Genomic DNA, 26,527 nt, shown 5'->3' with positions numbered 1-26,527 from the left:
GAAGCAGGCTCCCTGCCGAGCAAGGAGCCTGATGTGGGACTTGATCCCAGGACGCTGGGATCATGACCTGAGCTGAAGGCAGCCGCTCAACCAACTGAGCCACCTAGGCGTCCCTCTTTCAAACTTTTAAAGCCATAAAAACATACAGACCCTAACTCTTGGACCTAGTAATTCTATACATAGCCATTTATCCTAAGGAAATACCCTCGTAGAGGGCCACCTGGGTGGCTCAGTCTGTTTAAGCGTCTACCTTTGGCTCAGGTCATGATCCCGGGGTCCTGGGTTTGAGCCCCATGTGGGGCTCCCTGCTCAGTGGGGAGCCTGCTTCTCCCTCTCCTGCTTCCCCCTGCTTGTGTGTGTGCTCCCTCTCTTTCAAATAAATAAGATCTTTAAAAAAAAAGAGAAGGAAAAGAGTAAAAAAGGAGGCAAAGGATATTTCATAGTAGTTCATGAAAGAATTGTTCACAGAATGTGGTCCCCAAACCAATAGCATGAACATTACCTGGGAACTCAGAAGAGCAAAGTCTTGGGCCCTGCTCCACGCCTCTTGAATTAATTAGTCTCTGTGTTTGTGAGCCCCTCCATGAGTTTCTGAAGCAAGTCCAAGTTTGAGAACCATTGAGTTAGGCTAAACTGCTGTTTCAAGAGACCCCCACCCAAAGACCATTGCTTAAACAGGTAGACATCACATGTTCTCATATGACAGTCCAGAGATGACCAGTCCAGGCTGGTGGACATCTCTGGTCTGTGCAGTCATTTATGGACCTGGGTTCCTTCTATCTTTTTGATCTTCTATCCTCTTCCGGCTTGTCCGGAAGCTGAGTTCATGGACTCAGGGACTCACTTGCAGGCAGGGGGAAGACAGCTGAGGACCAATGATGCTTTGAGGGCCAGACCCCACAGTGACACACTTTGATTTTCTCTTACATCCTATCAGCTCACCTTTAGTCACCTGGCCACCCTAGCAGTAAGAGAGAAAGGGAAATGTCGCCCCTGCTCGCCGGCCACATATCCAGCTAAAGCATTCTCCCCACGGAAGAGGGAAATCCTGGTTTAGGGGACAATGTCTGCCACAATGTGCCCCTGTGGCATCCAGGAATCCATGAGATCCCTTTTTCATCATCCAGCACACTCAGTCCCTCCCCAGGCGAGACGGCTCTAGGTCCCATCAGCTGAAAGCGTGGGATTTCCAACTGATGTGCAGAGCACCCCGTGAGGCTGGTCCCTTATGCTCTAGCAACAGATAAGCTGGCAGACAGGGCTGCCCACCCCACATGTATATACAGTGGTGGAATACACAGGAAGCCACCACAATTGAAGTGTATTTGGAAGAAAGAGGAAGGAGCACTGAGGGATCAAGTAGTGTAGAGAAGCCATCAGATTCTGGGGGCAGTGATGGGGAAGGCCCGCAGTGCTTGGGTCAGCCTGTCTGGCCGCCCTCTGTTTTCTGGTCCACAGTCCCCCAGAGGCCCTGATTTTGCTCTTTGGGAGGTTCCTCGTTGTCCATCCTCCTCCTCAGCCACATCTGAAGTACAGGACAGCTTGTCCCCGAGGCTGTACCCAGTTCCTGCTGGTGCACACTTGGGGGCTCAGAGCTTCTTTAAAGGATCTCACAGTCACAGGTGTTTGTAAGCTGGGCTTGTCCTTTGGCAGTCCCGATCTTTCCAGGATAGTAGGCCTCTGGGCTGTTGGCTTCTAAATTAGCTCCACGTGAACTGATCTTGCTTAAGGAATTCTTCTACACAGAGACTTCTCACCTTTTTTTTCCCTGGCCTTTGACTTGGCTCATTCCTCTGTCCCTCAGTTTAATGGTCTGAGGTCCTATGGAACCACAGGCTGTGGGAGGGCAGCACCCTTACTCTGATCCCTGCAGTGGGCCTCGCCCCTACTGTCAGTCTTGACGTGTGGCCTTCGAGAATGTCCCCTCTGCCATTTGGGATGAAAGACTGTTTCTCCAATCTGGCACAGCCTCACATTTCTGGACTCTTAATCAGTTTGGATTACAGGCCACAGGCAGAGCCTCTCTTGGCAAAGTCCCGTCCGTCCCTTCCATCTCCGCCTGCAAACTGGATATTTCTCACCTGGGCTGAGCTTGGTGGGGTGGTATTTTGCAAAAGCTGCAGTAGCTGTCCAGCGTTTGCCAACATTCTGCCTTTCTATGCCTGCTTCCTTTTGTGCTGCAGGCTTGTGAGCCCTTAAGTTTGCTCTCAGGCTTTACCAAACACGTTCTCAACTATTGAATCAAATATCTATCAATATTTGATACTTACCAAATATCGAATATCAAATGATGCCACGGCAAGGGGCACTGGCTTTCCACATCTCACTGCCCATTTGCTAAGCTGGTGCCATGTGTTTTGGTGTTCACCTCTGGGTCCTCAGTCTTCTGTATTAGTTAAGATCAGGCTAAGTCACTGCAACAGAGGCCACAAAAAATTCAGTGGTGTAAACAGGATCAAAGCCTTTCTCCAGTAGCAGTCTGGAGGTGCGGGGTGCCAGCTTGGCACGGCAGCACTCCTCTGCATAAGTCATTTGGAAACCTGAATTCCCACCGTTTGGTTGAATCATCAGTCTGTACATTCCGTGATGCGCTGTCTGCATGGGCCTGGGCAACAGTGCGCATGCGCTGTGGTGTGCAGAGGGTGGGGAGGGGTTGGAGAGGGGCTCTCCAAGGTCTTAAGGCTAAGATGCGGAAGTGCTACAGGCCACTTCACTTGCACCCGTTGCTTCCAGACCTAGTCACGTGACCACATCTGGCTGCAAGGAAGGCTGCAAACTCCTGCCCAGGAAGGAGGGAAAGGATTTGAAGAACCCTTAGCAGTATACACAGCCATTAAAAATGAAAATAAAATTCTACTACATTAATAACAGTAGCTAGCATTTAGTAAGATGTTTTTATTGTGAGTGTGGCCTTATTTAATCCTTAAGATAAATGGATGAGGAAGCTCCTCTAAACCCCATTTTACAGATGAGAAAACTGAGGCTGAGAGTACACCGTTCAGTGTTTAAACCCAGGTTGGTCTGACACCGGAGTAGGTGCTCTTAAACCACAGCTCTGTACCACTGCTCACCTTACAGAACTTACAGAAGTTCAAACATCATACTGGAAAGAGGACATGGTCTCATAGTACCTGACATTATGAGGGGACAGAGAAAAGTTATCTTTGCACCTTCCCCCGGTTGGAACATTTGGCAGACTATTCCAACAGAGGTCATTAAAGCACATCTCCTGACCCAGCAGTCTTCAGGAATTTTTCCTGAGGAAATGACTGGGAACTAAGATGTGTGTTCAAGAGTGTTCACTGCAGTATTATTTGTCCCCAAACAAAACAAAGCAAAACCCCCCACAAAGAAATACCCAAAATGCCCAGCCACAGAGGAGTCAGTAAGTAAGTCTTACTAGTGTGTTTCTCAGGTGTGTCTGTTGTCAGGGAAATGTGTGACATTACTGAGTTTAAGAAGTATGTTACCATACTGTTATGCTGAAAAGAAATTAAAAAAAAAAAAAAGAAGTATGTTACCAAATAATATATCCAGAATGGTACTGTTACTAGGTTTTTATATTGATATATATATTTATCAAAAATTGTGATAGGACATACAACAAAATGTTAACAGCAATTTCTGGGTGCTGGGATTGAGGGTTTTTTTTTTTCTTTTTCTTCTTTGCTTTTCTGTGCTTTCCCAGTTCTTAATGTGTTGTTTTGTCAATAATTTTCAAACAATAAATGTGTGTGGGGTGTGTGTGAAGAGAGAGAGAGAGAGAGAGAGAGTGAGAGAAGGATGGGTAGATATAGAAAAAAACTTAAAAAGACATGTACTAAAATGTTAGGAATAGTTATTTCAGGTTGGTAAATTCAGATGTGATTTTTATTTTGTTCTTTGTGTTTTCTTTTTTCCAAGTATTGTTGTTGTTGTTGTTGTTTTGTTGTTGTTGTTGCTGTTATTTTTTTTACGGTGGATGTGTACCACTTTTGTATTTAAAATAAACGTTATGAAATAAAAAATCTATTCTATTAGTTTACATTTGTACTTTCTATTCACTTAAGAAAAACACCCTGGAAATTATTCTAATCTTTTGTTTTAATGAATCATTGTAGAATGTGATAAGGTTAACTCCCAAGTGACTTTTCTCTTACTAGTCCAGAACTGGCTGAAAGCGCAGTTGTAGCCAAAGTAAATGGTGAACTGTGGGATTTGGACCGTCCATTGGAAGGGGATTCCATTCTAGAGCTGCTTACATTTGATAATGAGGAAGCTCAAGCTGTAAGTATTCAAAATCCAATTAACAAAACAAACTTTGTATTATAAATGATATTATGCATGAAGACACACATTAAAGTCAAGAATGATGAGTTTTGTAACCTTCTAAGACTTAAAATTTGTTTATTGGTGTTTAGTATGTATTTCATGAGTTTCTATGGACTAAGTACAAATATATATCAGCTTTTAAAGAAGCCCCTATTTATCGTTTTTTAAAATAATTGTTTCCTTATGCTATAATGCTTTATTTTAAAATCAATGTATATTCCAAATGAAGTTTAATAGATTCTTAAAAATGGGTCTACTTTATAATACAATATGTGTAGGAGAGTTTGAAAACATTACCAAAACTCAGATATCCTTTAAATAGTTATTAATGTACTATTCTGTAAAATAGATACCAGATTTTCATGTAGGTCTCTGATATGCATCGTTAACCTTGACTTTGTAGTTTTCTCTTCACGCAGCCCATTATCCACCTAAAACATAACCTATTGGCTTAGGTAACATTAATCTTGAAACTTAGGCTAAATTTCTTGATTTATCAACCCAAACTTATAAGAAGCATATTATTATTACTTTTCCTTTTAAAGCATGTGAGGTATAATAATCCAATAGCTAAATAATACAATATTAATAAAATCACATTTAAAAGTGATTCAGAAAGAGCAATTTTTAGAAGAAATACATAGCATCTATGTATTATTTAATTTTTCTTGTGAGTTGTTAACACCTGTCTCTTAACTTGATCTTAGATGTCATCCCTAGTCTCTAAAATTTTATAAATTCCCTCAGTCGGCTGACTAGCATCTAAGGCCTTAGAGGCACGCATAGGCACTACAGGGCTGCAGTGGACAAAGCCTGGAGACTCCCACTTCCAAGGGTTTCAAGAGTTTACATTCAGTGGGAGGAGGTAGTAAACAAGAAAACAAACAACTGAAGGTTTCAGATAGTGTCAGTTTCTGGAGGAGTTAAATGGGGGCTGGAACCAAGAGCCGCCATGACAGCTGGCAGGGCAGTTAGTTTTGATCCTCAACTCAGGGCCCAGATTCCACCTGAAATCCTTACTTAGACCTTCCCACACTGGCTCTTGGTTTATCTGCAGGTGTCCCTCCTGAGAGTCTTTGAACTTTTTCAGTCTGCCAGGTACTGGGATGGCAGGGGATGGACGAACTACCAACTTAAATGTTCTTTGGAGATGTGGGCATCTTTGGGGTTTTCCCTCCTCGAATTCAGTGACCTCATGAAAAAGAAAACATTTGTTATCACGGGAAATCTTTCTAGGGTGCTGAACTAGCAGGCCCCTCTGCTTCCTGTGCTCAGAACATGGTATCTGACATCAGATTGTAGGGTTTCCATAATTATGTGTGGTTGTTGATGCAAATGATAATAGGTAAACACATTCACCAAATGTTTATTTGCCAAACCATTACCAAGTGACCCTGGCCCCTCGAATCCCCAGTTACCCTACCACATAGGTAGGTTTTATTTTTTTTATTTTTAAAAAAATTTTTTCAATTTATTTATTTTCAGAAAAACAGTATTCATTATTTTTTCACCACACCCAGTGCTCCATGCAATCCGTGCCCTCTATAATACCCACCACCTGGTACCCCGACCTCCCACCCCCGCCACTTCAAACACCTCAGATAGTTTTTCAGAGTCCATAGTCTCTCATGATTCACCTCCCCTTCCAATTTACCCCAACTCCCTTCTCCTCTCTAACACCCCTTGTCCTCCATGATATTTGTTATGCTCCACAAATAAATGAAACCATATGATAATTGACTCTCTCTGCTTGACTTATTTCACTCAGCATAATCTCTTCCAGTCCCGTCCATGTTGCTACAAAAGTTGGGTATTCATCCTTTCTGATGGAGGCATAATACTCCATAGTGTATATGGACCACATCTTCCTTATCCATTCGTCCGTTGAAGGGCATCTTGGTTCTTTCCATAGTTTGGCGACCGTGGCCATTGCTACTATAAACATTGGGGTACAGATGGCCCTTCTTTTCACGACATCTGTATCTTTGGGGTAAATACCCAGGAGTGCAATTGCAGGGTCATAGGGAAGTTCTATTTTTAATTTCTTGAGGAATCTCCACACTGTTCTCCAAAGAGGCTGCACCAACTTGCATTCCCACCAACAGTGTAAGAGGGTTCCCCTTTCTCCACATCCTCTCCAACACATGTTGTTTCCTGTTTTGTTAATTTTGGCCATTCTAACTGGTGTAAGGTGATATATCTCAATGTGGTTTTAATTTGAATCTCCCTGAGGGCTAATGATGATGAACATTTTTTCATGTGTCTGATAGCCATTTGTATGTCTTGATGGGAGAAGTGTCTGTTCTGAGATCATGACCTGAGACGAAGGCAGAAGCTTTAGCCCACTGAGCCACCCAGGCAGGCCTCAAGCTTTGCTTTTCTATACGGTTTCTTTTTCATGAATATGTGCTAAATATTCATAAGTTGCTTTATGTTCAGTATCTTAATATGTCCATAGTAACAGGAAAATAAATTCCCAGAACAACAACAACAAAAATCTTTGTTACTAAAAGAAGCATCAAGATCTTGGAAAAGTTACTTCGCCATTCTAAGCTTCATCTGTAAAATAGGGATTAAAACCTACTTGTGTCTGTTCACATATTTTATGGACATAAAAATCTTGAGGCCCACCTGGGTGGCTTAGTGGGCTAAAGCCTCTGCCTTCGTCTCAGGTCATGACCTCAGGGACCTGGGATTGAGCCCCGCATTGGGCTCTCTGCTCGGCAGGAAGCCTGCTTCCCCCCCTCCCCCGCCTGCCTCTCTGCCTACTTGTGATCTCTCTCTGTCCAATAAATAAATCTTTAAAAAAAAAAAGCAAATCTTGAAAACTCAGATCTAAAACAATGAGAAATTAATGATTTTTTAAAAGCATTTTTGCCTTATGGAAAAATTCAAGACCTTTTATATTGTAAAAGATGATTCTATTTGTAAGACTAGTTAGAGCATAATGTAACATACAGAAGAAACTCTTGCTGCCCTCTAGATAAGTTCATATAGAAAAACGACAGGAAGAATATTCACGTAAAGCTGATACATACGCACAACAAAAACAAAGGGCATTTTATAAGATGGCAACAGCTTGCGAGTTTAAAACACAGCTAATGGTATTTCCTTTTGTAAGCATATTGTCCAGTAAAAGAATATATATAGGTGTTTATTTTTTTTTTTTTTTTTTTTTTTTTTTTTTTTTTAAAGATTTTTTTTTTTAATTTATTTGACAGACAGAGAGATCACAAGTAGGCAGAGAGGCAGAAAGAGGGAGAGGGGGATGCAGGCTCCCCGCTGAGCAGAGAGCCCGATGTGGGACTCGATCCCAGGACCCTGAGATCTTGACCTGAGCCGAAGGCAGTGGCTTAACCCACTGAGCCACCCAGGTGCCCCTATATAGGTGTTTATTATTCTGCTTTAAATCTTTGGGGGAAGTCCTAGGGAAACCCTTGATAGTAGTTTCTTCCAGTCCCTCAGGGCTTGAATCGGGCTTTGCTGCCCATTTCAATGGCCATTTCCCCCCTCCCCACCAATCCTCTGGGTCCTCTCAGCAGTAGTGACAATGACCCATGCCCTTCTTTTAAGGTCCTCCATGCCACCATTGCTTTCCTGGCTTCATTCCCACCCTTGGTTCTTTCTCAGTCTCCTTTGCTGGCTTTTTCTCCTTCATCTGCCCGCAGAGTGGAGAGTTCCTCCGTGCTCAGTCATGGCACCCTTTGTCTTTAGATTCCCGTTCCAAGCTGCCCCGTCTGTTCACGGTCCGCTGTCAGTTCTTCTATCTGTAGTAGGACACGTCTCAGTCTTGTGTACACTGCTGCCTGTGGGGTAGCTCCATCCACAGAGATCGTACGGGGGTCTTCAGCATGGCCACGGTGGAAACCTTGATTGTGGCCCCAGAACGGATTTCTTCCCTGTCTGCCATCTCAGGGTACACCTCCACGCCACACCTGATGGCTCTACCTGGAGTCTCAGAGGCTGTGTGTGTTTACTGCCTGCTCCCTCCTCAACAGTCTCGAATTAATTAGTAAGCCTTTACTTTCCTGCTGTGTCTTGAATCTGGCCACTTCTCCCAACTCCACTGCCACCATCCCAGAGTCTACGATGGCATTATTCTACCACAACCCGGGAAAACTACCCACCTGCTGTCCTGTTCCCCTAAAGTCCCTTCCCGTACTGCTACCAAATGATGTTTCAAAAATGTAAATTGAATGATTTCTTTTCTGCTTAAAGCCCTTCACTGCATCTCATTGCATTTAGAGTAAAAGTCAGCCTCCCTCTTCCCCAGCCACCTCCCCCACCCTAGCTCCGCCCCAGGCTTGCGAGGTTGCTGGCCCTTTCTTCCCTCTGCAGCCTTTCTCAGGCTACCCTGCGTTGTCCCTTACATGTTAGCCACGCAGGCCTTCCTGACTCCCTGTGCAGGCAGAGTCTTCACTGTTAACTCTTCATGACAGTGCCCTGTCCATCTCCCCTTAAATGCTCTTCTCACCTTGTGATTATGCCCTTGACCTAGTTTACTGATGCTTTTCTCTCCCACACTGTGCTGCAAACCACATGAGGGCGGTGACTCCTTTTCTTTCACTGTTGTATCCCTAGCACCTAACTCAGTATTCGGCTCAACAAATATCTAGGTGTGGACAACGCACCAAAGAAGAGACTTGGGTTCATGTTGACAGTTACTCTGCCCTCCCAGCACCATCCGGAGCAAAGGGGCTGTGCCCAGGGACTGACACTCTGGGGCTGTTTGCAGATCCTGCCCCAGCCTAAGGCTGCGGGTTGGGATTGCACGTAGCCTGCCCAGCCGGCCAGCTACCTCCGTTTCGATCAATTTTATTTGTCAAACAGCTTTCTCATTGTAATGTTTCCTATTTAATAAGGGAAAGGAGGGGCTGCCAGGGAACTCCACTGTCTTGCTTCTTTGGCACCTATATTTGATGACTTCAGTTAGCTTTAGTTTATCCGTAAGCCATCCATTCCTTGGGCATTCAAAACCAGATTCAAAACCCAACTTTCCGACTTTGTAGACCTGTAGAGCAGCTCGTGGACGGTGGTAAAAGAACTCACGTGTGGGCTGCCCGGGGCTCTCAGGCAGCCAGCTGCCATTCCCAGGCCATACTTGTCTCCCTCCAGAGCGATCTTGTCAAAATCCGTTCAACCTGTGAAGACTGCCGTGTAGATGCAAGCTACTCTGGTCCTCTGCATTCAGCTTAGAGGCTGTCCCTGGACAGAAAGGGAAGGAAACTGGTGTCTGTCACTCCTTGCTTCCCTCCACACTGGGCTGGACTCCACACTGGGCGGCTACTCTGCTCAGCGTCCCGAGCGGGTGGTGGAGGCTTTTACGACCGCTCTGCAAGTGAAGACACCCAGAAGTGGTTTCAGACCTGTGCTTACAGCTGAGACTCAGGACAGCAGTTCACAGTAGAACCCAGCTTGTGACCCTGGTGTAATTGCCAGGAGCTCTCAGAAAGTGTTCTCTTCAACAAGGGCATTAAAGCGTTTCTTTTTTCTTTTCTCTTTCTTTCTTTCTTTCTTTCTTTCTTTCTTTCTTTCTTTCTTTCTTTCTTTCTTTTAAGATTTTTCTTTACTTATTTGGTGAGAGCACAAGCAGGCAGAGCAGCAGAGGGAGAGGGAGAAGCAAGAGCCCCACTGAGCAGGGAGCCCGATGTGGGGCTCGATCCCAGCTCGTGACCTGAGCTGAAGGCAGTCGCTTCACTGACTGAGCCACCCAGATGCCCCTACTGAAGTGGTTATTTTTTCAGACTGATGTTGCTCTGTGTCTTGGCATTTGTCCCCTTAAAGGCGATCCGCTTGCCTCCTTGTGTGATGGGACTGACAGTTTTCCATGCCATCATTGCAATAGCTACTGGCCTCTGTGTTCCCCACAGGTGTACTGGCACTCCAGTGCTCACGTGCTCGGGGAGGCCATGGAGCTCTACTACGGAGGCCACCTGTGCTATGGTCCACCCATTGAAAATGGATTTTATTATGACACGTTCATTGGAGACAGGTAACACCCCTGCAGAGCCACTTCTGAAGGCATGCGTGTATCATGGTTACATATTAATTTAGTGAATGTGTCTATGTTCTGTAACTTGAGTATAGACTGCGCATGTTGGAAAATTATTTTTTTATGAGTTTAGATTCCAGAGCAGCTTCTCCAACTTTCTTTCTTCTCCCCAGAAGGAAGTGATATACCATTTATCTCACATGAGATGACATCTCATGTGAGATAAATATACCAGAGCCTAGTACTAACTTAAGAACAGAATCCCAAATGTAATCCCCAGAGAGCGGTCGGTTCAGTTTCCGCTCCATGATAATGAAGGGCGCTACCCACTTTGGCCAGACATCTTGCTCAGATAAGTACCGGGCAGAGTAGACAGAGAGGCCTCGCCTTGGGTAGGTCTGTGTTTGAAATCACTAGCCACAGGCCCAGCCCCAGCCCACCAGCTGTATCCCGATGGCTCTTAAGGACTAGATGCCAAAGCTGAAACCTTCCCATTTCTGTCCCGCCGTCAATCCAGTTCTATCTCCTAAACAGTTCTCCACCCTCTCCTCTTCCTTCGTACTCCTGCCTCATTTAGACCCATGATTTCTCTTGCTAGATGACTTTGGTACATTTTTGTCCTTAACTTTCACCACTGCACTGAGCACCCAGTACCATTCAACGAGATTCTCGGACCGTCTATCTTGTGCTCTGTGCTTGATGCTGGTGATGCAGCAGGGAACAGATTAGTCTGTCCCCGTGGAGCTCACAGTCTGTTTAGCTTACACGAGAAACAAACTAACAGCCATCTACTGTCAGGTGGTGATGAGTGGTAGGGAGGAAAAGAAGCCAGGTAGGGGGAGGTGTGTGCCATGACAGGTGGTCAGGAAGGGGGAAAGAGGTGCTGAAGCAGGGACCCAGACGGAGGAAGGGAGCAAGTTCTGAAGCTGGTGTGTGTGTGGGCGGGGAGGGGAGTGTATTTATGGACATTTGGGGGAAGAACATTCTAGGCCTCTGGAACCTCCCTGGTGTGGGCCTATGCCTGGCTTGTTTGAGGAAAGGCAAGGAAGCCGGCGTGGGTGAAGGGGAGTGAGAGTAAACCAGGGAACAGGTGAAAGGGGTCAGCCTCTGGCTCCCAGAGGCCCATTCCCTGCGAGTGCCAGACTGGACAGGACAACTCACACCCACAGATCTGTCCCCAGCCCTGATTCTATAGTCACTGAAGGCAGGGATTTGTGGGCACTTATTATAGCTCTTTTGAACAAAAGTGTCGATGCATGAAGTATAAGCTAGACCGCACAAAAAACAGACCTCAAAGGAGCTTACCCTCTAACCCGGGAGGATCCTAACAGGGCTTTTCAAATTGCAGAGAACTGTGGGTAAATCATTTCCTCTGTCCGGGGCCTCCCTCAGGATTCTTCTTTGAGCCATGAGTAGATCTGGCGTGCCTGTGGACGTCTAACTCTCTGAAGGCCCGGTGAAGTAAAACACAGAATTCCTCAGTGCAGACAGGGTGTTGCTAAGTGACAACGGTCTACAGAAAGGACATCGCAGGACGGCTGAGAAATCTGTGTTGACCCTCCCTTGCTCTTCTTTTTAGGGCGGTGTCCAGCACGGAACTGTCAGCCTTGGAGGACATCTGTAAGACCATCATCAAAGAAAAGCAGCCTTTCGAAAGACTGGAAGTCAGCAAGGAAGTGCTCCTCGAAATGTTTAAGGTGATTTCGGGAAACTCTTCAGAATGAGAAAACCTTTTGCCAGGAATATTAAAAATGATTAGTTGACATAGACTGCTTTTTTTTTTTTTTTTTTTTAAACAGATAATTGAGTGTTGCTTGCCACATTGTTCCAGAGTTTGGCAGCCTACCATGAGGTGGTCCCTAGTCACCCAATGTGATATGTCCCTACTGAGTCCCAAACATTTCATTTTATTTTAATTTTTTAAGATTTTATTTATTTATTTGACAGAGAGAGAGAGAGAGAGAGATCACAAGCAGGCAGACAGGCAAGCAGAGAGAGAGGGGGAAGCAGGCTCCCTGCCGAGCAGAGAGTCCAATATGGGTCTCGCTCCTAGGACCCTGAGATAATGACCTGAGCCAAAGCAGAGGCTTAACTTACTGAGGCACCCAGGCACCCCTGGAACATTTTAATGCAGATTTATGTAGGTGGAGGACCAGCTGAATAATTTTCACGTGTGCGTTTATAAATGAGATCAATTTTGAGTGTTAATATTCTGACTGCTAAATTCAATGCCACTTCTGCTTTCTCTTTATATTATTTTGACCAACGTATGTAAATATATTCCTCATCTAATCTAATTTTTATTTATTTATTTTTGAGAGAGAGAGTGAGAGTGTGTGTGCACACGTGTGAGCAGGGGTGGGGGAAGGGGGGGAGAGGGGCAGAGGCACAGGGAGAGAATCTTCAGTAGGCTCCACACCCAGCCCAGACTGGAGCCTGACAGGGGACTCAGTCTCACAGCCCCGAGATCATGGCTGTACTGAAATTGAGAGAGCCAGATGCTTAACCTGTTGAGCCATGCAGGTGCCCCCTGGTTTTAATTTTAAAATCATATCAGAGAAAGCACGTGATTTGAATACGTAAGACTATTAGTTCTGTGGGCTGGAATTAAAATATAGGTTTGGGCTAGGTAAAGTTGCAGCTTTTCATGTATGTGTGTGTGTGTGTGTGTGTGTGTGTGTGTGTGTGTGTGAAAATACGCAAACTAGAAAAATTTATTATGTTAACCATTTTTAAGTATATTCATATTGGACAACCGTGACCACCATCCATCCACAGAGCTTTTTTCTCTTTTCCACCTGGAACCCCACACCTAATAAACACGAGCTCCCCTTTTTCTGCCTCTACAGATTTGACTACCCTAAGAATGTATAAATGGAATCATATCTGTCATTTTGTGACCTCCTTTCACTAGTGTTATGTCCTCAAGGTTCGTCCATGTTGTAGCCTATGTCAGAATTTCCTTCCGTTTGAAGGCTGAATAATACTTCCGCCATATGTATTGACAGCATTTTTTTTGTTCATCCATCTGTTGGTAAACACTTGGGTTGTTTCCACCTTTTGACTATTGTGAAAAGTGTCTCTGCGAACATGGCTGTGCAAATATCTGTTCTAGTCCCTGCTTTCAGTTCTTTGGGGTATATACCCAGAAGCTGCTGGATCATATGGAAATTCTCTGCCAACTGCCAGAATGTCTGCCACAGGAGCCACATCATTTTGCATTCCCATCAGTGATGCCCAAACGTTCCAATTTCTCCACATCCTCGCCAACGCTTGTAGTTCTCTGTTTTGTTGGTAGTAGCCATCCTAATGGGTGTGAGGTGGTATCTCATTGTGCCGTTGATTTGCATTTCTTGGATGAGGAGTGATGTTAAGCATATTTTCATTGACCTGTTGGCCAGTTGTGTGTCTTATTTGGGGAAATGTCTATTCCTCTGCCCACTTTGTAATTGGGTTGTTTTTTGTTGTTGAATTATAGGAGTTCTTTATATATTCTGGATATTAATCCTGTATCAAATATGTGATTTGCAATTATTTTCTCCTGTTCTGTGGGTTGCCATTTTGCAGCTACTCTTAAGAACTAAACTTAAATGTCTGTGAAGAAAAATGATTTGATTTAAACATATAAGTATGAAACATACTCATGTTTCATAAAAGTTAAATCATACAAATCGATTTTTTTCTCTCAACAGTTATCCCCTTTAAATAATCATTTAATAAAAAGTACCTGGCACCAAGGTAGTAGTGATGAAAGCAGGAAAGAAAAGAAAAGGGTCTGGTAACTTTTTAATGTAATGATAGGATCATTTTCTATAAACTTTGTTTTCGTTTTATGCAATAGAACAGCCATGTCCTCAGAGTTTTATTTATTTTATGTTGTTAAAATTGGAATCTTCTAACCTGAATGCAAGACCTAAAACCATAAAAATCCTGGAGAGCACAGGCAGTATCCTTTTTGACAGAGGCTAAAACAGCTTCTTTCTACCTATGTCTCCTGAGGTAAGGGAAATAAGAGCAAAAATTAACTATTGGGACTACATCAAAATAAAAAGCTCCATATGACAATGGAAACAATCAACAAAATAAAAGGCAGCCTATTGAATGGGAGAAGATATTTGCAAATAATATATCTGATAGAAAGTTAATATATAAAATATATAAAGAACTTATCAAACAACACCCCAAGAAAGAATAATCTGATTAAAAATGGGCAGAAGACATGGATAGACATTTTTCCAAAGAAGACATCCAGATGGCCAATAGACACACGAAAAGATGCTCATCATAACTCATCACCAGGGAAACACAAATCAAAACCCCAATGAGATATCACCTCACACCTATCAGAATAGCTAAAATCAACAACACAAGAAATAGAAAGTATTGGCAAGGATATGGAGAAAGGGGATCCCTGTTGTCCTGTTGGTGGGAATGCAAACTGACGCAGCCACTCTGGGAAGCAGTATGTGGGTTCCTCAGAAAATTAAAACTAGAACTATCTTAGGATCCAGCAATCACACTACTACGCGTTTACCCAAAGAACACAAAAATACTAATTCAAAGGGATACATATATCCCTCTATTTATAGCACCACTATCTACAATAGCCAAAATATGGAAACAACCCAAGTATCCATCAGCTGATGAAAAGATAAAGAAGATGTGGTTTATAAACCTACAATAGAGTATTATTCACCCATAAAAAAGAATGAAATGTTTCCTAGGAAGACATGGATTGAGCTAAATAAGTCAGAGAAAGACAAATGAATGATTTCACTCATATGTGGAATTTAAGAAACTAAACAAATAAGCAAAGGGAAAATAAAAGAGAGAGAGAGGCAACCCAAGAAACACTCTTAACTACAGAGAACAAACTGATGGTTACCAGAGGGGAGGTGAGTGGGGGGATGGGTGAAATAGGCGATGGGGATTAAGAAGGGCACCTGTGGTGAATACCTGGTGATGCATGGGAGTGATGAGTCACTATATTGTACACCTGAAACTACTAACTGAAATTTAAATAAAAACTTAAAAGAAATACATTTTGGAAATGTGATGAAAAAAATCAGAATCTTCTGGAACAGTGCTGTTTAATTAAAAATATAATGTGATAATGATGTACTATATATGTTGGCTAATTGAATTTAAATAAAAAATTAAAAAAATAAAAATGTAATGTAATCTACAAATCTGAGCCACATATGTAATCTTAAATTTTCTGGTAGCCACATTCTAATAGCAAAAGAATGGTGGGATTAATTTTTATAACATTTTTTAACCCATTATATCAAAAATATCACTTCAGTCTGTGATCGACATCAAAGTACTTCACTTGATCTTAGCCAAAAGGCCAAGAAGCGATGACATCAAAGTACTTAATAAGTTATTTTACATCCTGTCCTTCACAGTAAGAAATCCCCTGTGTTTCACACTTAAGCTCATCTCATTTCAGACTGGTTCCATTGCAAGTGCTCTGTAGCCACTCGGGCTCGTGGCTCCTGGTTTGGACACTACTGTTTTCAGCTGTGAGCTCATGGTATTTCCCGGGTCTCAGCAGCTAAAACACAGTAGACATCCATTCAGTGTCTGTTGAAGAAAGTAAAAGTTTTTCTTCCCACATAATAATATGCAAATATATTTTTCTTTGTAGTACAATAAATTTAAGTGCCGCATCCTGAATGAGAAAGTGAACACGCCAACTACGACAGTTTACAGGTAAAGCATTTTTAAGCATTGCTTGTGGTAAACTTGGTGTGAGAAGTAGAAGCAGTTGGTCTTTGGGTGGATGGTGTATTTGTAAATTCTCATGGTTGATGTACTACTTGGGTTTGGGACTCCAGAATGTTATCAGCAAAGGGAAATTACTCCCTCTTCGTTTGTATTTATCAGGCTGTTGCTAAACCCTGAATTTTTGTTTCCTGGACGTTAGAGGTGATGGCACCTTTCCCCCCATGGGTGAGACTGGGTTTGTCCAGTGCCTTACATTTTAGTGGGGGCTGTTAAGGAAGGGAATTTTGTTTTGCCCTTCCATATTCTTATTAATGTGGCAGCGAGAGTTGCTGAGGCCATCTTTATCCCACAGTGATTTTTCTGCCTCTCACCACATTCCCGTTTCCTGGAGTCCAAGAGCATTAACTTTCATGCATTAGCCAGATGGTCATGATGAAACATAATGAAAGACAATGTGTTTTGGGAACCAAAGGCAAATCAAATAGTAGGAAGAGGCAAGTGAAGTCAGTACCACATGACTTAGTTCTGAGCCCCTTTTTTATTCATGCATTTTTTTTAAAGCTACCTGACAGGTGATTGCTGTCCTCCATGTCTGTGTGTTCTGGCTGGCTGGCTGCTTCTGTGACCTTCATGGTCCATCTTAGAAGATCTGATGTGTATGTAATTGAAATCACAGCTATCCTCCTAAGGGCATTTACTTTCCACAGTAATTAGTATTAAGTATTTATGGTTCTGGGGATTAATTGTGCTGTAAGTCAAGTCATCTCCCCTCTAAGCAAAGCTATGCACAGGGCATTTCTTGCATTATAATATGAACTCATTGCCCTCTGACATTGAAACAGGATAGATACCTGCTTGCCTTATTTTTTCCATTCTCCAATGACCTGATAAGGTTTTATTATTCATTACCTGTAATTCAAATTAATAGAATTTGCATTTTAAAGCTTAAAGACACGCGAAGAAATAGAAAAGATATGCTGTTTTAAAAATTCTGGCTTCTAATACTTGAGCCTTTTTGGTTATTTCTTTGAGCCTTACTTAGGTCAACACTGGCACTTCTTACTCTGCCAGTTTAATTTTTGGAAAATGAATTGCTTTTCTTTCTATAGGGTTATTTAAAGATTAGAGTATTGAGGTCTTTCGTGTTAATTAGGCATCTTCTTCCTCTTCCATTCCTCTGATTGTTGGTTTACTACTTCCATTTTGGGCAGAGAACAATACAGCCTGGTCATTCAAAGAAGTGATATTTTCATCTTTAAAGCTAATTTCAGTTTGGTGAATAAACCAGTCCCTCTATGCATTCATTGTTATTTTTAACCTTTTAAGCAGTGAACTTTAAAAATATTTAAAATTGGTTACAGTAGTTAAGGAACAACTCACTTTCTTTATTAAATTTTCTTTAAATTAATTGATTTTTAAGGACCTCCCCTCTGACTGTTACACAGATGTATAAATACTGTGTCATTTGTATTTTAAATGTTCTGTTCTTGGAAAAAAAGTCTGCTTATTAAGGTTTGGGGGTCCTTGTTTGTTAGAGGTACGAGAGAATTCCCAGCAACAGTATTAGATGCCTTTTGTTTTTTTGTTTGTTCTGTTTTGTTTTTGAAAGAGAGAGAGAGGGGGCTTACACTGCCCGTGAGGAGGGGACAGAGGGAGAGAGAGAATCTTAAGTATGTTCCATGCCCAGCACATGATGCGGGCTTGATTGCTCGGCCCTGAGATCATGACCTGAGCCAAAATCAAGAGTCGGACAATTAACCAACTGAGCTATCCAGGAGCTCCACCAATTTTTTTTTTAATTTATTTTCAGCTTAACAGTATTCATTGTTTTTGCACCACACCCAGTGCTCCATGCAATATGTGCCCTCTATAATACCCACCACCTTGTTTTAATAGTTGTGTCATCTCTGACACCACTTTTAAACCTTGGCCGGAGAGTTGCACTGTAAGTCAGTGTTCTGTTTTAGTAAACCAAAAGACAAGTAAGCATTTTGTCATAATGCCAGAGAGCCTAAAAACAAATAGAACACTCTTGAAATTTATTTATTTACTTTTAAAACAGCCCTGATTTTTTTCTTTTATATATTTCCTCAAATTTTCTTTTTTTAAAATTTAAGTTAATTTAATTTTTTCAGTGTCCTAAAATTCACTATTTATGCCCCACACCCAGTGCTCCATGCAATATGTGCCCTCCTTAATACCCACCACCAGGCTCACCTAACCCCCATCTCCCCCAAAACCCACGCATTGTTTTTCAGAGTCCACAGTCTCTCATGGTTTGTCTCCCCCTCCAATTTCCCCCAAATCCCTTCTCCTCTCCACCTCCCCATGTCCTCCATGTTATTCCTTATGCTCCACAAGTAAGTGAAACCATATGATAATTGACTCTCTCTGCTTGACTTATTTCACTCAGCATAATCTCCCCTAGTCCCGTCCATGTTGATACAAAAGTTGGGTATTCATCCTTTCTGATGGAGGCATAATACTCCATAGTATATATGGATCACATCTTCTTTATCCATTTGTCTGTTGAAGGGCATCTTGACTCTTTCCACAGTTTGGGGACTATGGCCATTGCTGCTATGAACATTGGGGTACAAATGGCCCTTCTTTTCACTACATCTGTATCTTTGGGGTAAATACCCAGTAGTGCCATTCAGGATCATAGGGAAGCTCTATTTTTAATTTCTTAAGAAATTTCCACACTGTTTTCCAAAGTGGCTCTACCAACTTGCATTCCCACCAACAGTGTAAGAAAGTTCTGATTTTTTTAAAAAAGGTTTCATTTATTTATTTGGGACGGAGAGAGAGTGCACACTCATGCAGGGGAGAGGAGCAGAAGGAGGGAGGGAGGGAGAAGCAGACTCCCTGCTGAGCAGGGAGCCTGATGCAGGGCTCCATCCCAGGACCCTCGGATCATGACCTGAACGAACGGAAGGCAGAGGCTTCATTGACTGAGCCACCCAGGCGCCCCAGACCTGATTTTTAAGAACAGGTTTAGATCTACAGCAAAATGGAGAAGGCACAACAATTTCTCCTGTACCCCCCCTTCACCCGTGCACAGCCTCGCCCACTCTCAACACCCCCCACAACCTGACACATGAGACACAAGTGATGGATCTTCACATGATGGACATGTCACAGTCACAGAGAGCCCAGAGTCTGCATCATGGTTCACTCTTGTTGGGGTTTGGTGAAGTTTATTTTTAGAGTGAGGTATCAAGTTAGTACATTTTGTATAAATTGCAGGTAATTTTGGTTTTGAAAGTTAGTGTAGAGCAGGGGAATGACTTTTTGATTTTATGAAAGTGGAAGGGTTTTAAGAGCCTTGGGATATGACATTGAAAAGTGGGGTCTTTATGTACAGTTACTTTCAGAAGATTATGTAACTTTTGAATTTTTTTTAAAAAATTGTATTTACTTATTTGAGAGATAGACAGTGAGAGAGATCATAAGAGGGGAGAAGGTCAGAGGGAGAAGCAGACTCCCTGTGGAGCTGGGAGCCAGATGCAGGACTTCATAGCTGGACTCCGGAATCATGACCTGAGACCAAGGCAGTTACTTAACCAACTAAGCCACCTAGGAGCCCCGTAACTTTTGAATTTGAGCAGAGAAGGGAATACTGGGATCTAAGGCTAGATAAATTGCCTCTTTATCCTAAATTAAAAATTAATTTTATTTTAAGTTGTCCCCAAATTAAAAATTGACTGAAGATGTATAAATAAGTGAGATCCTTCACTTTAAACATGAAAACTCAGTTTGTAATGAATGATCCGTAAAGCTGAAACTGTTACCTGGGCATGTCTGAAATATTTCATTATAGGTGCGGTCCGCTAATTGACCTCTGCAAAGGCCCCCATGTAAGACACACTGGGAAAATTAAAACCATAAAAATTTTCAAGGTAAGGATTTTTGTTTAATACAGCAAACTTAAGATGACCCGGATAATGAGGAATTTCAATCATATCTTTTATAATCTGAACATTGCAGTATTGTAAAATACTTCATTATTTAATTTTTACATAAACTTCTAAAAATACTATAATTTTTTACATTTTTGATAATTAGTACCTTACAAGTAGCTGTTAACTTTTTATTATCGAACCTTACTTTGCCTTTCTTTTTCATATGGCATGTTAAGATATTGATCTGCATATAGATAGTTAAGATATATAGACATAAGATTGTTAAGATATATAGATTTATAGATGTAAAGATATTGTTTTCTCAAATCACCATAAGTGAACAAGAACACTTGACTGGATCATCACGTCCCCCTTCCTCTGCTGCTGCTCTCTTTGGTGGTGCAGTTACTCTTGGCCTTGCCTGTCTTCCCCTTCTCCCACACTTCCCATTCCCACAGTCCACAGTGGACTCAATCATTTTCTGATGGATTTGGGCTGGGCAGGTTTAATTAGACTCCATTTCACAGTCTTTCCAGGAGTACTAAAAGTCATCTTTAAGTAAAGCCATGTGGATGATATTGCAGAAAATTGTGCACATGTTTAAAATCAAGTTTATTTGTCACCAAATGTTTGGTGTGCTTACCTAAATCCTGCTGGATGTGTAGAATTCCTCAACGTATTGGGAGGGAAATCCCAAAATGGAAACACTGCAGAGGATCTACGGGATCTCCTTCCCTGATAAGAAGATGATGAAGACCTGGGAAAAGTTCCAAGAGGAAGCCAAGAATCGAGATCACAGGAAGATTGGAAAGGTACCTGCGTGTCCTGGTCCCCAGCAGGATGGGGATTTTCCTTGTTGGCCTCTGATTAAGTTGTTCGGTGTCTCTTCATCTGTTGTCCAGTCTTCTGTTCTTGCTAGCACTCTGAGTTGACTTTGCTGTTGGGTTCTTGCATGCTAATCTCCTAAATGTCTTCTCACCTCTTGCCTTCCCGTGTCTTCTGTTAAATTTAGAAATTACACCCTTCTCTCATTCTTACCATGAAACAAAAATAACATACTTTGTATTTGGGCAGCAGGGCAGAAAGAAAGAAGGAGATTTGAGAGCAGGCAGACCCGGGTTTCAGTCTCCATGGGGCCATTTAGGAGCTATGTTATGTGGGGGCCCAGGTATTTGCTTCTGGGACTCCCTGTGCTCGTCTCTTCCTCGGAAGCCCTTGCAGGGCTGGTGCAAAGACAGATGCTGGATGGCGGCAACATGGGGCAGGTGTTCAGTGGTGACAGCCATGATACAATCCCCACCAGGTAGAGCCCACCTCCCGAGGTGATCTTTTCTGAACTTTGTGCCACGTTCTCTGCCCATGAGGTCCACGCTCCCAGGTGCCCAGTCAGAAATCAGCAGTAAATAAAAGGTGAACGAAAAGCTAACTAACCATAAATACAAATTGTGATTTTATATGCACTTCGGGAAGTCAGTCATTAGAAGATGGAAATTGTGACTGAGTCATTCCTAGCATGTCACATACGTATAGTGAATATTGATCAATGGCAGTGAGATTTGAGATGCATTTATTGTTTTAATCTAGGAACAAGAACTGTTCTTTTTCCATGATTTGAGTCCTGGAAGCTGCTTTTTTCTTCCCAGAGGAGCCTTCATTTATAATACACTTATGGATTTCATACGAGTAAGTTAACTTTTAAAATGTTTTTCTTATCCAGCCCCATTTTACATTTTATTATTTTCTTTCATAGTAAGATGGCCAAGCATTTTCATTATCTTTAGTTTGGTAATATTAATAAGAGTTTTGAACCTAGAAGAGAAATACTGGGTTGAGCCTCAGAAAAAATTGAGATAAATTCTATATTCCCTAGATAAAATGCATTCTTGGGATTTCAATAAGTGCACCTCCCATCCATGGAAGTTTCTAGAACATGAACAATACAGAGATAAGCATTATTAGGCTAAGCATGGAACTCCCTGTGAAGGAGAGGAAAGGAGGAAGTGTCTAACTGGTACACAATGCTAAATGATGAAGGGTTGCTTCTCAAAATATGGTCCATGGTCCCTCTCCATTGTCCATGGTGTGACTCCCAGGTGACTTGGCAACTCCATCCAGAGCCAAGAGTAAAGACAACTGTATAAAATACCTTCGTGTAATAAAGGTAAAATCTTCGTGTAAAATCTATAGATTAGAAAGTCTTCAGTTTATATCATTTGAACTACAGATTCTGTTCAAAGGCGATCCATGTAGACTATTAGGATTATGTTTCCTTTTTTGCATGTGTTTTTGTCTTTCCCATAACTAATAATCATCTAAAATTTTCACTTACTCAGTTTTATATCACTAACTTATTTAGTTCTTATCACTAATTCACCCTCAAACTTTTCCTCAAAACTGCAAAACTCCTTACGCGTGTTTTCTGATGATCCAGGTAATGTCTCAGTAATTTTCAAAATGTGGTCCTCTTGTTCTAGAATTAACTTGCTATAGGGATTCTTTCCAACTGGCATCTTAGGACTTGCTTTCTTCATCAGTCTTGCGACTCCCCTCACGTCTCTGCTATGTTCATTCTCCTCTTTCCTCATCACACATCTTCCTCTTCCTTCCTTATCCCTCTCATCTGGGGGAGCACTTTCTTCAGTAACTTCCTGAGAAAAGGTTAGTGGCGCGAGCTGGTTATTCTCTGTCCACCTCACCAGTCTCGTTTCTCTTCCTTCTCTTCCTGTGCCGTGTCCCTGGAGGCTAAGTTCTGTGGACTCTATAACCTGGGCTACATACCCTCCAGTAGGGATTGGCCAGGATGAAGCCATAGTAGGCCAGACGGCCTTGAAGAAGCACTGAAGATTATCCGGGACTTGAGCAGGTGGTGATGGCCATCACAACTGCTATTTCGGATGGGCTGTCTTTGTGGAGAATCAGCACAGTCCCTGGCACCCCAAACTCTTGAGGTTAGGGGCTGAGTGTGTGTAGAATAACCAGAAAACCCCTATGGTGGCCTGAAAGCAATCTCTTATCTTTATAGATGCAAGACACACATGGTTGATGATTAGACCCGAGGCCTGATTGTAGGGGCTGCAGAATTGTAAAGTCATTTAAATTCACAACCCCAGTTGTTTATTATGCTAAGGTAAGGGCACTTGTGGGTAAGAGTGGGTTCCTGAATTTTGGAGCAAGAATTTTTGGCAGACAGAGATGAGGCAGAGGACTTGAAATTTCCAGATACCCTTTGTCTGAAGAAATTGGCCTTTACATGCAAACTAAACAAAAATATTCAGGAACTTTACCTGTTTTTTCTCTTCTATATGGTCTTGCCTTTCCCCATATTTAGTAATTTTTTATTATATCTAAATACTGTATATAAAAAGAACTTCAAAGGCTGTAAATAATGTCATCTCCCACGAGAGCATTTACCTCCTGCCAAGACTGAAGGCTAATTGCTTGATCCAATTAAAGATTGTGCTGAGTTAGGGTGGGGCTTTCATTTTGATAAGACATGGTCTATCTCTTCTTCATCCATATTTCTAGGGCATGACCCTGGGTCTCCAGACCTGACAGTCTGGTCTCTTCAGCTCTGAAAGCCTGGAGGAGAGTCAATTCTGCTCTTTGAATGTGTTCTACTGGGTAGCAAATGGTTCCAAATCCCATCCGATTACTGCGTTGGCCCAACATCTAATAATACGTCATCTGAACCAGGTTTAGGTGCAGACGAGGCTCCTCAGGAGCAAAGTACAGGTCACCAAGTGCAGTCCTGCTCATTGTGAGATCTGCCCCGCCCACAATACAAAGTAATGACAGACAAACAGGATGCAGTACATACTGCCATTCAAAAAGGGTTGGGGAAGAGTAGTAGTCACCGATCTGCAGAAATCCTGACAATGTACTCATTCTTTCTCCCTGGTCAGAAAATGCACTTTGGTTAGGACTTTTGTCTCTGCATGGGCTGAGATTCTCAATCTGTTTCTTTTGGTAGGCATTTAGGGGTTCCAAGGCCTCATCTCATTGTGTGCTATCTCTGTCCCTTTTAATCTATGCCAGTACAATTCCTTTAAAAGCTTCATGAGATCTTTTATATACAATTATAGTCAACACTTAGGTGAAAATCACACCCATGTCTCTTTACGAGCCAGATCTTTCTCTACCTAAGCCTGCCTGTGAGGTTGATGTGAGACAGTACACTTAAGATTCTTTTTTTTTTTTTTTAAGATTTTATTTATTTATTTGACAGAGAGAGATCACCCATAGGCAGAGAGGCAGGCAGAGAGAAAGAGGGATGCAGGCTCCCCACTGAGCAGAGAGCCCAGTGTGGGGCTCGATCCTAGGACCCTGGGATCATGACCAGAGTGGAAGGCAGAGGCTTTAACCCACTGAGCCACCCAGGCGCCACAGTACACTCAAGATTCTTAAAAGCCTTAATGTTTGGGGCACTTGGGTGACTCAGTCGGTTAAGCATTTGACTTATGGTTTTGACTCAAGTCATGATCTCGAAGTTGGGAGACTAAGGCCACCTTGGGCTCTGGTGTCAGTGCAGAGTCTGCTTTGGATTCTCTCTCCCTTTGCCTCTAGCTCATACGCACTCTCCCTCTCAAAACAAATCTTAAAATAAAAAAACATTTTAAAGTCTTATTGTCTAGGTGACAGAGTCTACCAAGCAAAGTCTTAAGACTCTCAGAAGACTTACCAGCTATCACATGGATCATTCTGAGGTCTTCACAAGTGACACACACGTCATACCCTCAAGAGCTTTACCCTAGGCCCTGCTTTATTGGTGGTGACAAGCTTTTCTTACCTTGTGAGTCTTTTGCTGGAGAGTCTAAGGATACAGTAGTTTCATTTTTGAATCCAACAGGTCCTGTCATTTTGATACTCCCTCTCAAAATCCTAATAGTACCCTGGGATGCCTGGGTGGCTCAGTTGGTTAAGCAGCTGCCTTCAGCTCAGGTCATGATCCCAGCGTCCTGGGATTGAGTCCCACATTGGGCTCCTTGCTCGGCAGGGAGCCTGCTTCTCCCTCTGACCCTGCCTGCCACTCTGTCTGCCTGTGCTCGCTCTCATTCTCTCTCTCTCAAATAAATAAAATAAATAAAATCTTTTTAAAAAAATCGTAATAGTACCCTATTTAGTTTACGTCTCTCTTATATTTTGTCATAGGCAGCCATAAGAAGTCACTTGTCCCTTTCTTCTTTCTGCCTAGACACATCTTAGCTATAGTCCATGAATTCTTTGCGTAGTTTTTCTGTTTTTCATGACTCAGGTGATAGTGTTACCCGTTTTTTGGCACCACATAACAAGAGTCCCTTTTCTTCATCCTCCAATGTATTTTCCTCACTGTCCTTCCAAGTCCTCACAGAGAGTCTCTAGCCTTCCAGCTCTTGCCCACCATCTGGCTCCAAAGTCAAGGCTGCATATTTTAGGCTTCCATTATAGCAGCACCCACATCTGGTACAAATTCTGTTCTCGTTGTCTATTAAAACATAAAGAATGTCCTAAAGCTTAGTTGCTTAAAATGGCCTTGGCCTTTTCCTTTCCTTTCCTTTCCTTTCTTTAGAGATTTTATTTATTTATTTGACACAGAGAGACACAGTGAGAGAGGGAACACTAGCAGGGGGAGTGGGGGAGGGAGAGGCAGGATTCCTGAGGAACAGGGAGCCCGATGTAGGACTTAATCCCAGGACCCTGGGATCATGACCTGAGCTGAAGGCAGACACTTAACCGACTGAGCAATCCAGGCGTCCCAGTTTTTTTTTTTTTTTTTTTTTAAATTATTATCTCTAATGGTCTAAGTGTTAGGCTTATCAAGGTGGTTCCACATTGAGTTCCTTATATGACTGCATTCAGGTGGAGGCTGATGCCAGAATTGCTGGTTGAAATTCAAGTTACATTTGTTGAAATGCATAAAGATGAAGCTTACAGCATAAGAAATTTTCACACATGTGTGCATCTATATAATCACCACCTAAATCAAGACATAGAACAGTTCCATCCTTTTTAAAAAATATATTTTATTTACTTATTTACTTTAGAGGGAGGGAGACACAGAGAGAGCAGGGGAGGAACACATGGAGAAGGACCAACAGACTCCCAGCTCAGTGTGGAGCCCAGCACAGGGCTTGATCCCACGATCCTGAGATCATGACCTGAGCTGAAATCAAGAGTTGATTTCACCCAGGCGCCTTTAGGAGAGTTCCATCCTTTCATAAAGTCCTCTTGCATCTTCCCAATCAATACCTGCCTCCCCTCTTCTCACCTGAGATGATCTTGCTGATTTCTCCTAACTGTAGATCACTTGTGCCTTGTCGTAAACTTCATACAATATTAGCTATTGTGTTTCTGGCTTCTTTCGTTCCACTTAATGTCTGAGATTCATCCAAATTTTGCGTATAATTTTCTTTCTATTGTTTGAGGTATTTCATTTTGTGACTATATAACAGGGTATTTATTTGTTCTCCTGTAGGTATACATTTACATTTACGTTGTTTCCACTTTGGAGCTATATACATGAAACTGTTACCAACATTTTTGTACCTGTCTTTTGGTGGACACAGGTACTCACTTCTCTTGCGCATATACCAGGAGTGGAATTGCTAGGTCA

The 26,527-nt window shown here is 42.4% G+C and overlaps 1 protein-coding gene and 1 pseudogene across 3 annotated transcripts in view; one reads left to right on the top strand and one right to left on the bottom strand.

Moving 5' to 3' along the window:
- Positions 1-26,527, top strand: part of TARS3 (threonyl-tRNA synthetase 3) — a 61,254-nt gene that overhangs the window by 5,140 nt on the left and 29,587 nt on the right. For all 3 annotated transcript variants that reach the window (XR_009355332.1, XR_009355331.1, XM_059180176.1), the window contains exons 3-9: positions 4,143-4,266; positions 10,182-10,303; positions 11,883-12,000; positions 15,954-16,018; positions 19,857-19,935; positions 20,604-20,750; positions 21,523-21,621. Coding sequence is in view for 1 of the 3 variants with exons in the window: in XM_059180176.1 (XP_059036159.1) it covers positions 4,143-4,266; positions 10,182-10,303; positions 11,883-12,000; positions 15,954-16,018; positions 19,857-19,935; positions 20,604-20,750; positions 21,523-21,621 (754 nt within the window). In the remaining 2 variants the exon portion in view is untranslated. The remainder of the gene's footprint in view (positions 1-4,142; positions 4,267-10,181; positions 10,304-11,882; positions 12,001-15,953; positions 16,019-19,856; positions 19,936-20,603; positions 20,751-21,522; positions 21,622-26,527) is intronic.
- LOC131837317 (U2 spliceosomal RNA) lies at positions 15,525-15,665 on the bottom strand (annotated as a pseudogene).

The sequence above is a fragment of the Mustela lutreola genome, chromosome 7, assembly GCF_030435805.1.
Source record: "Mustela lutreola isolate mMusLut2 chromosome 7, mMusLut2.pri, whole genome shotgun sequence".
Classification (NCBI taxonomy): domain Eukaryota; kingdom Metazoa; phylum Chordata; class Mammalia; order Carnivora; family Mustelidae; genus Mustela; species Mustela lutreola.
The sequence above is the reverse complement of the archived record's forward strand: the minus strand, read 5'-3'. Positions and strand labels throughout refer to the sequence as shown.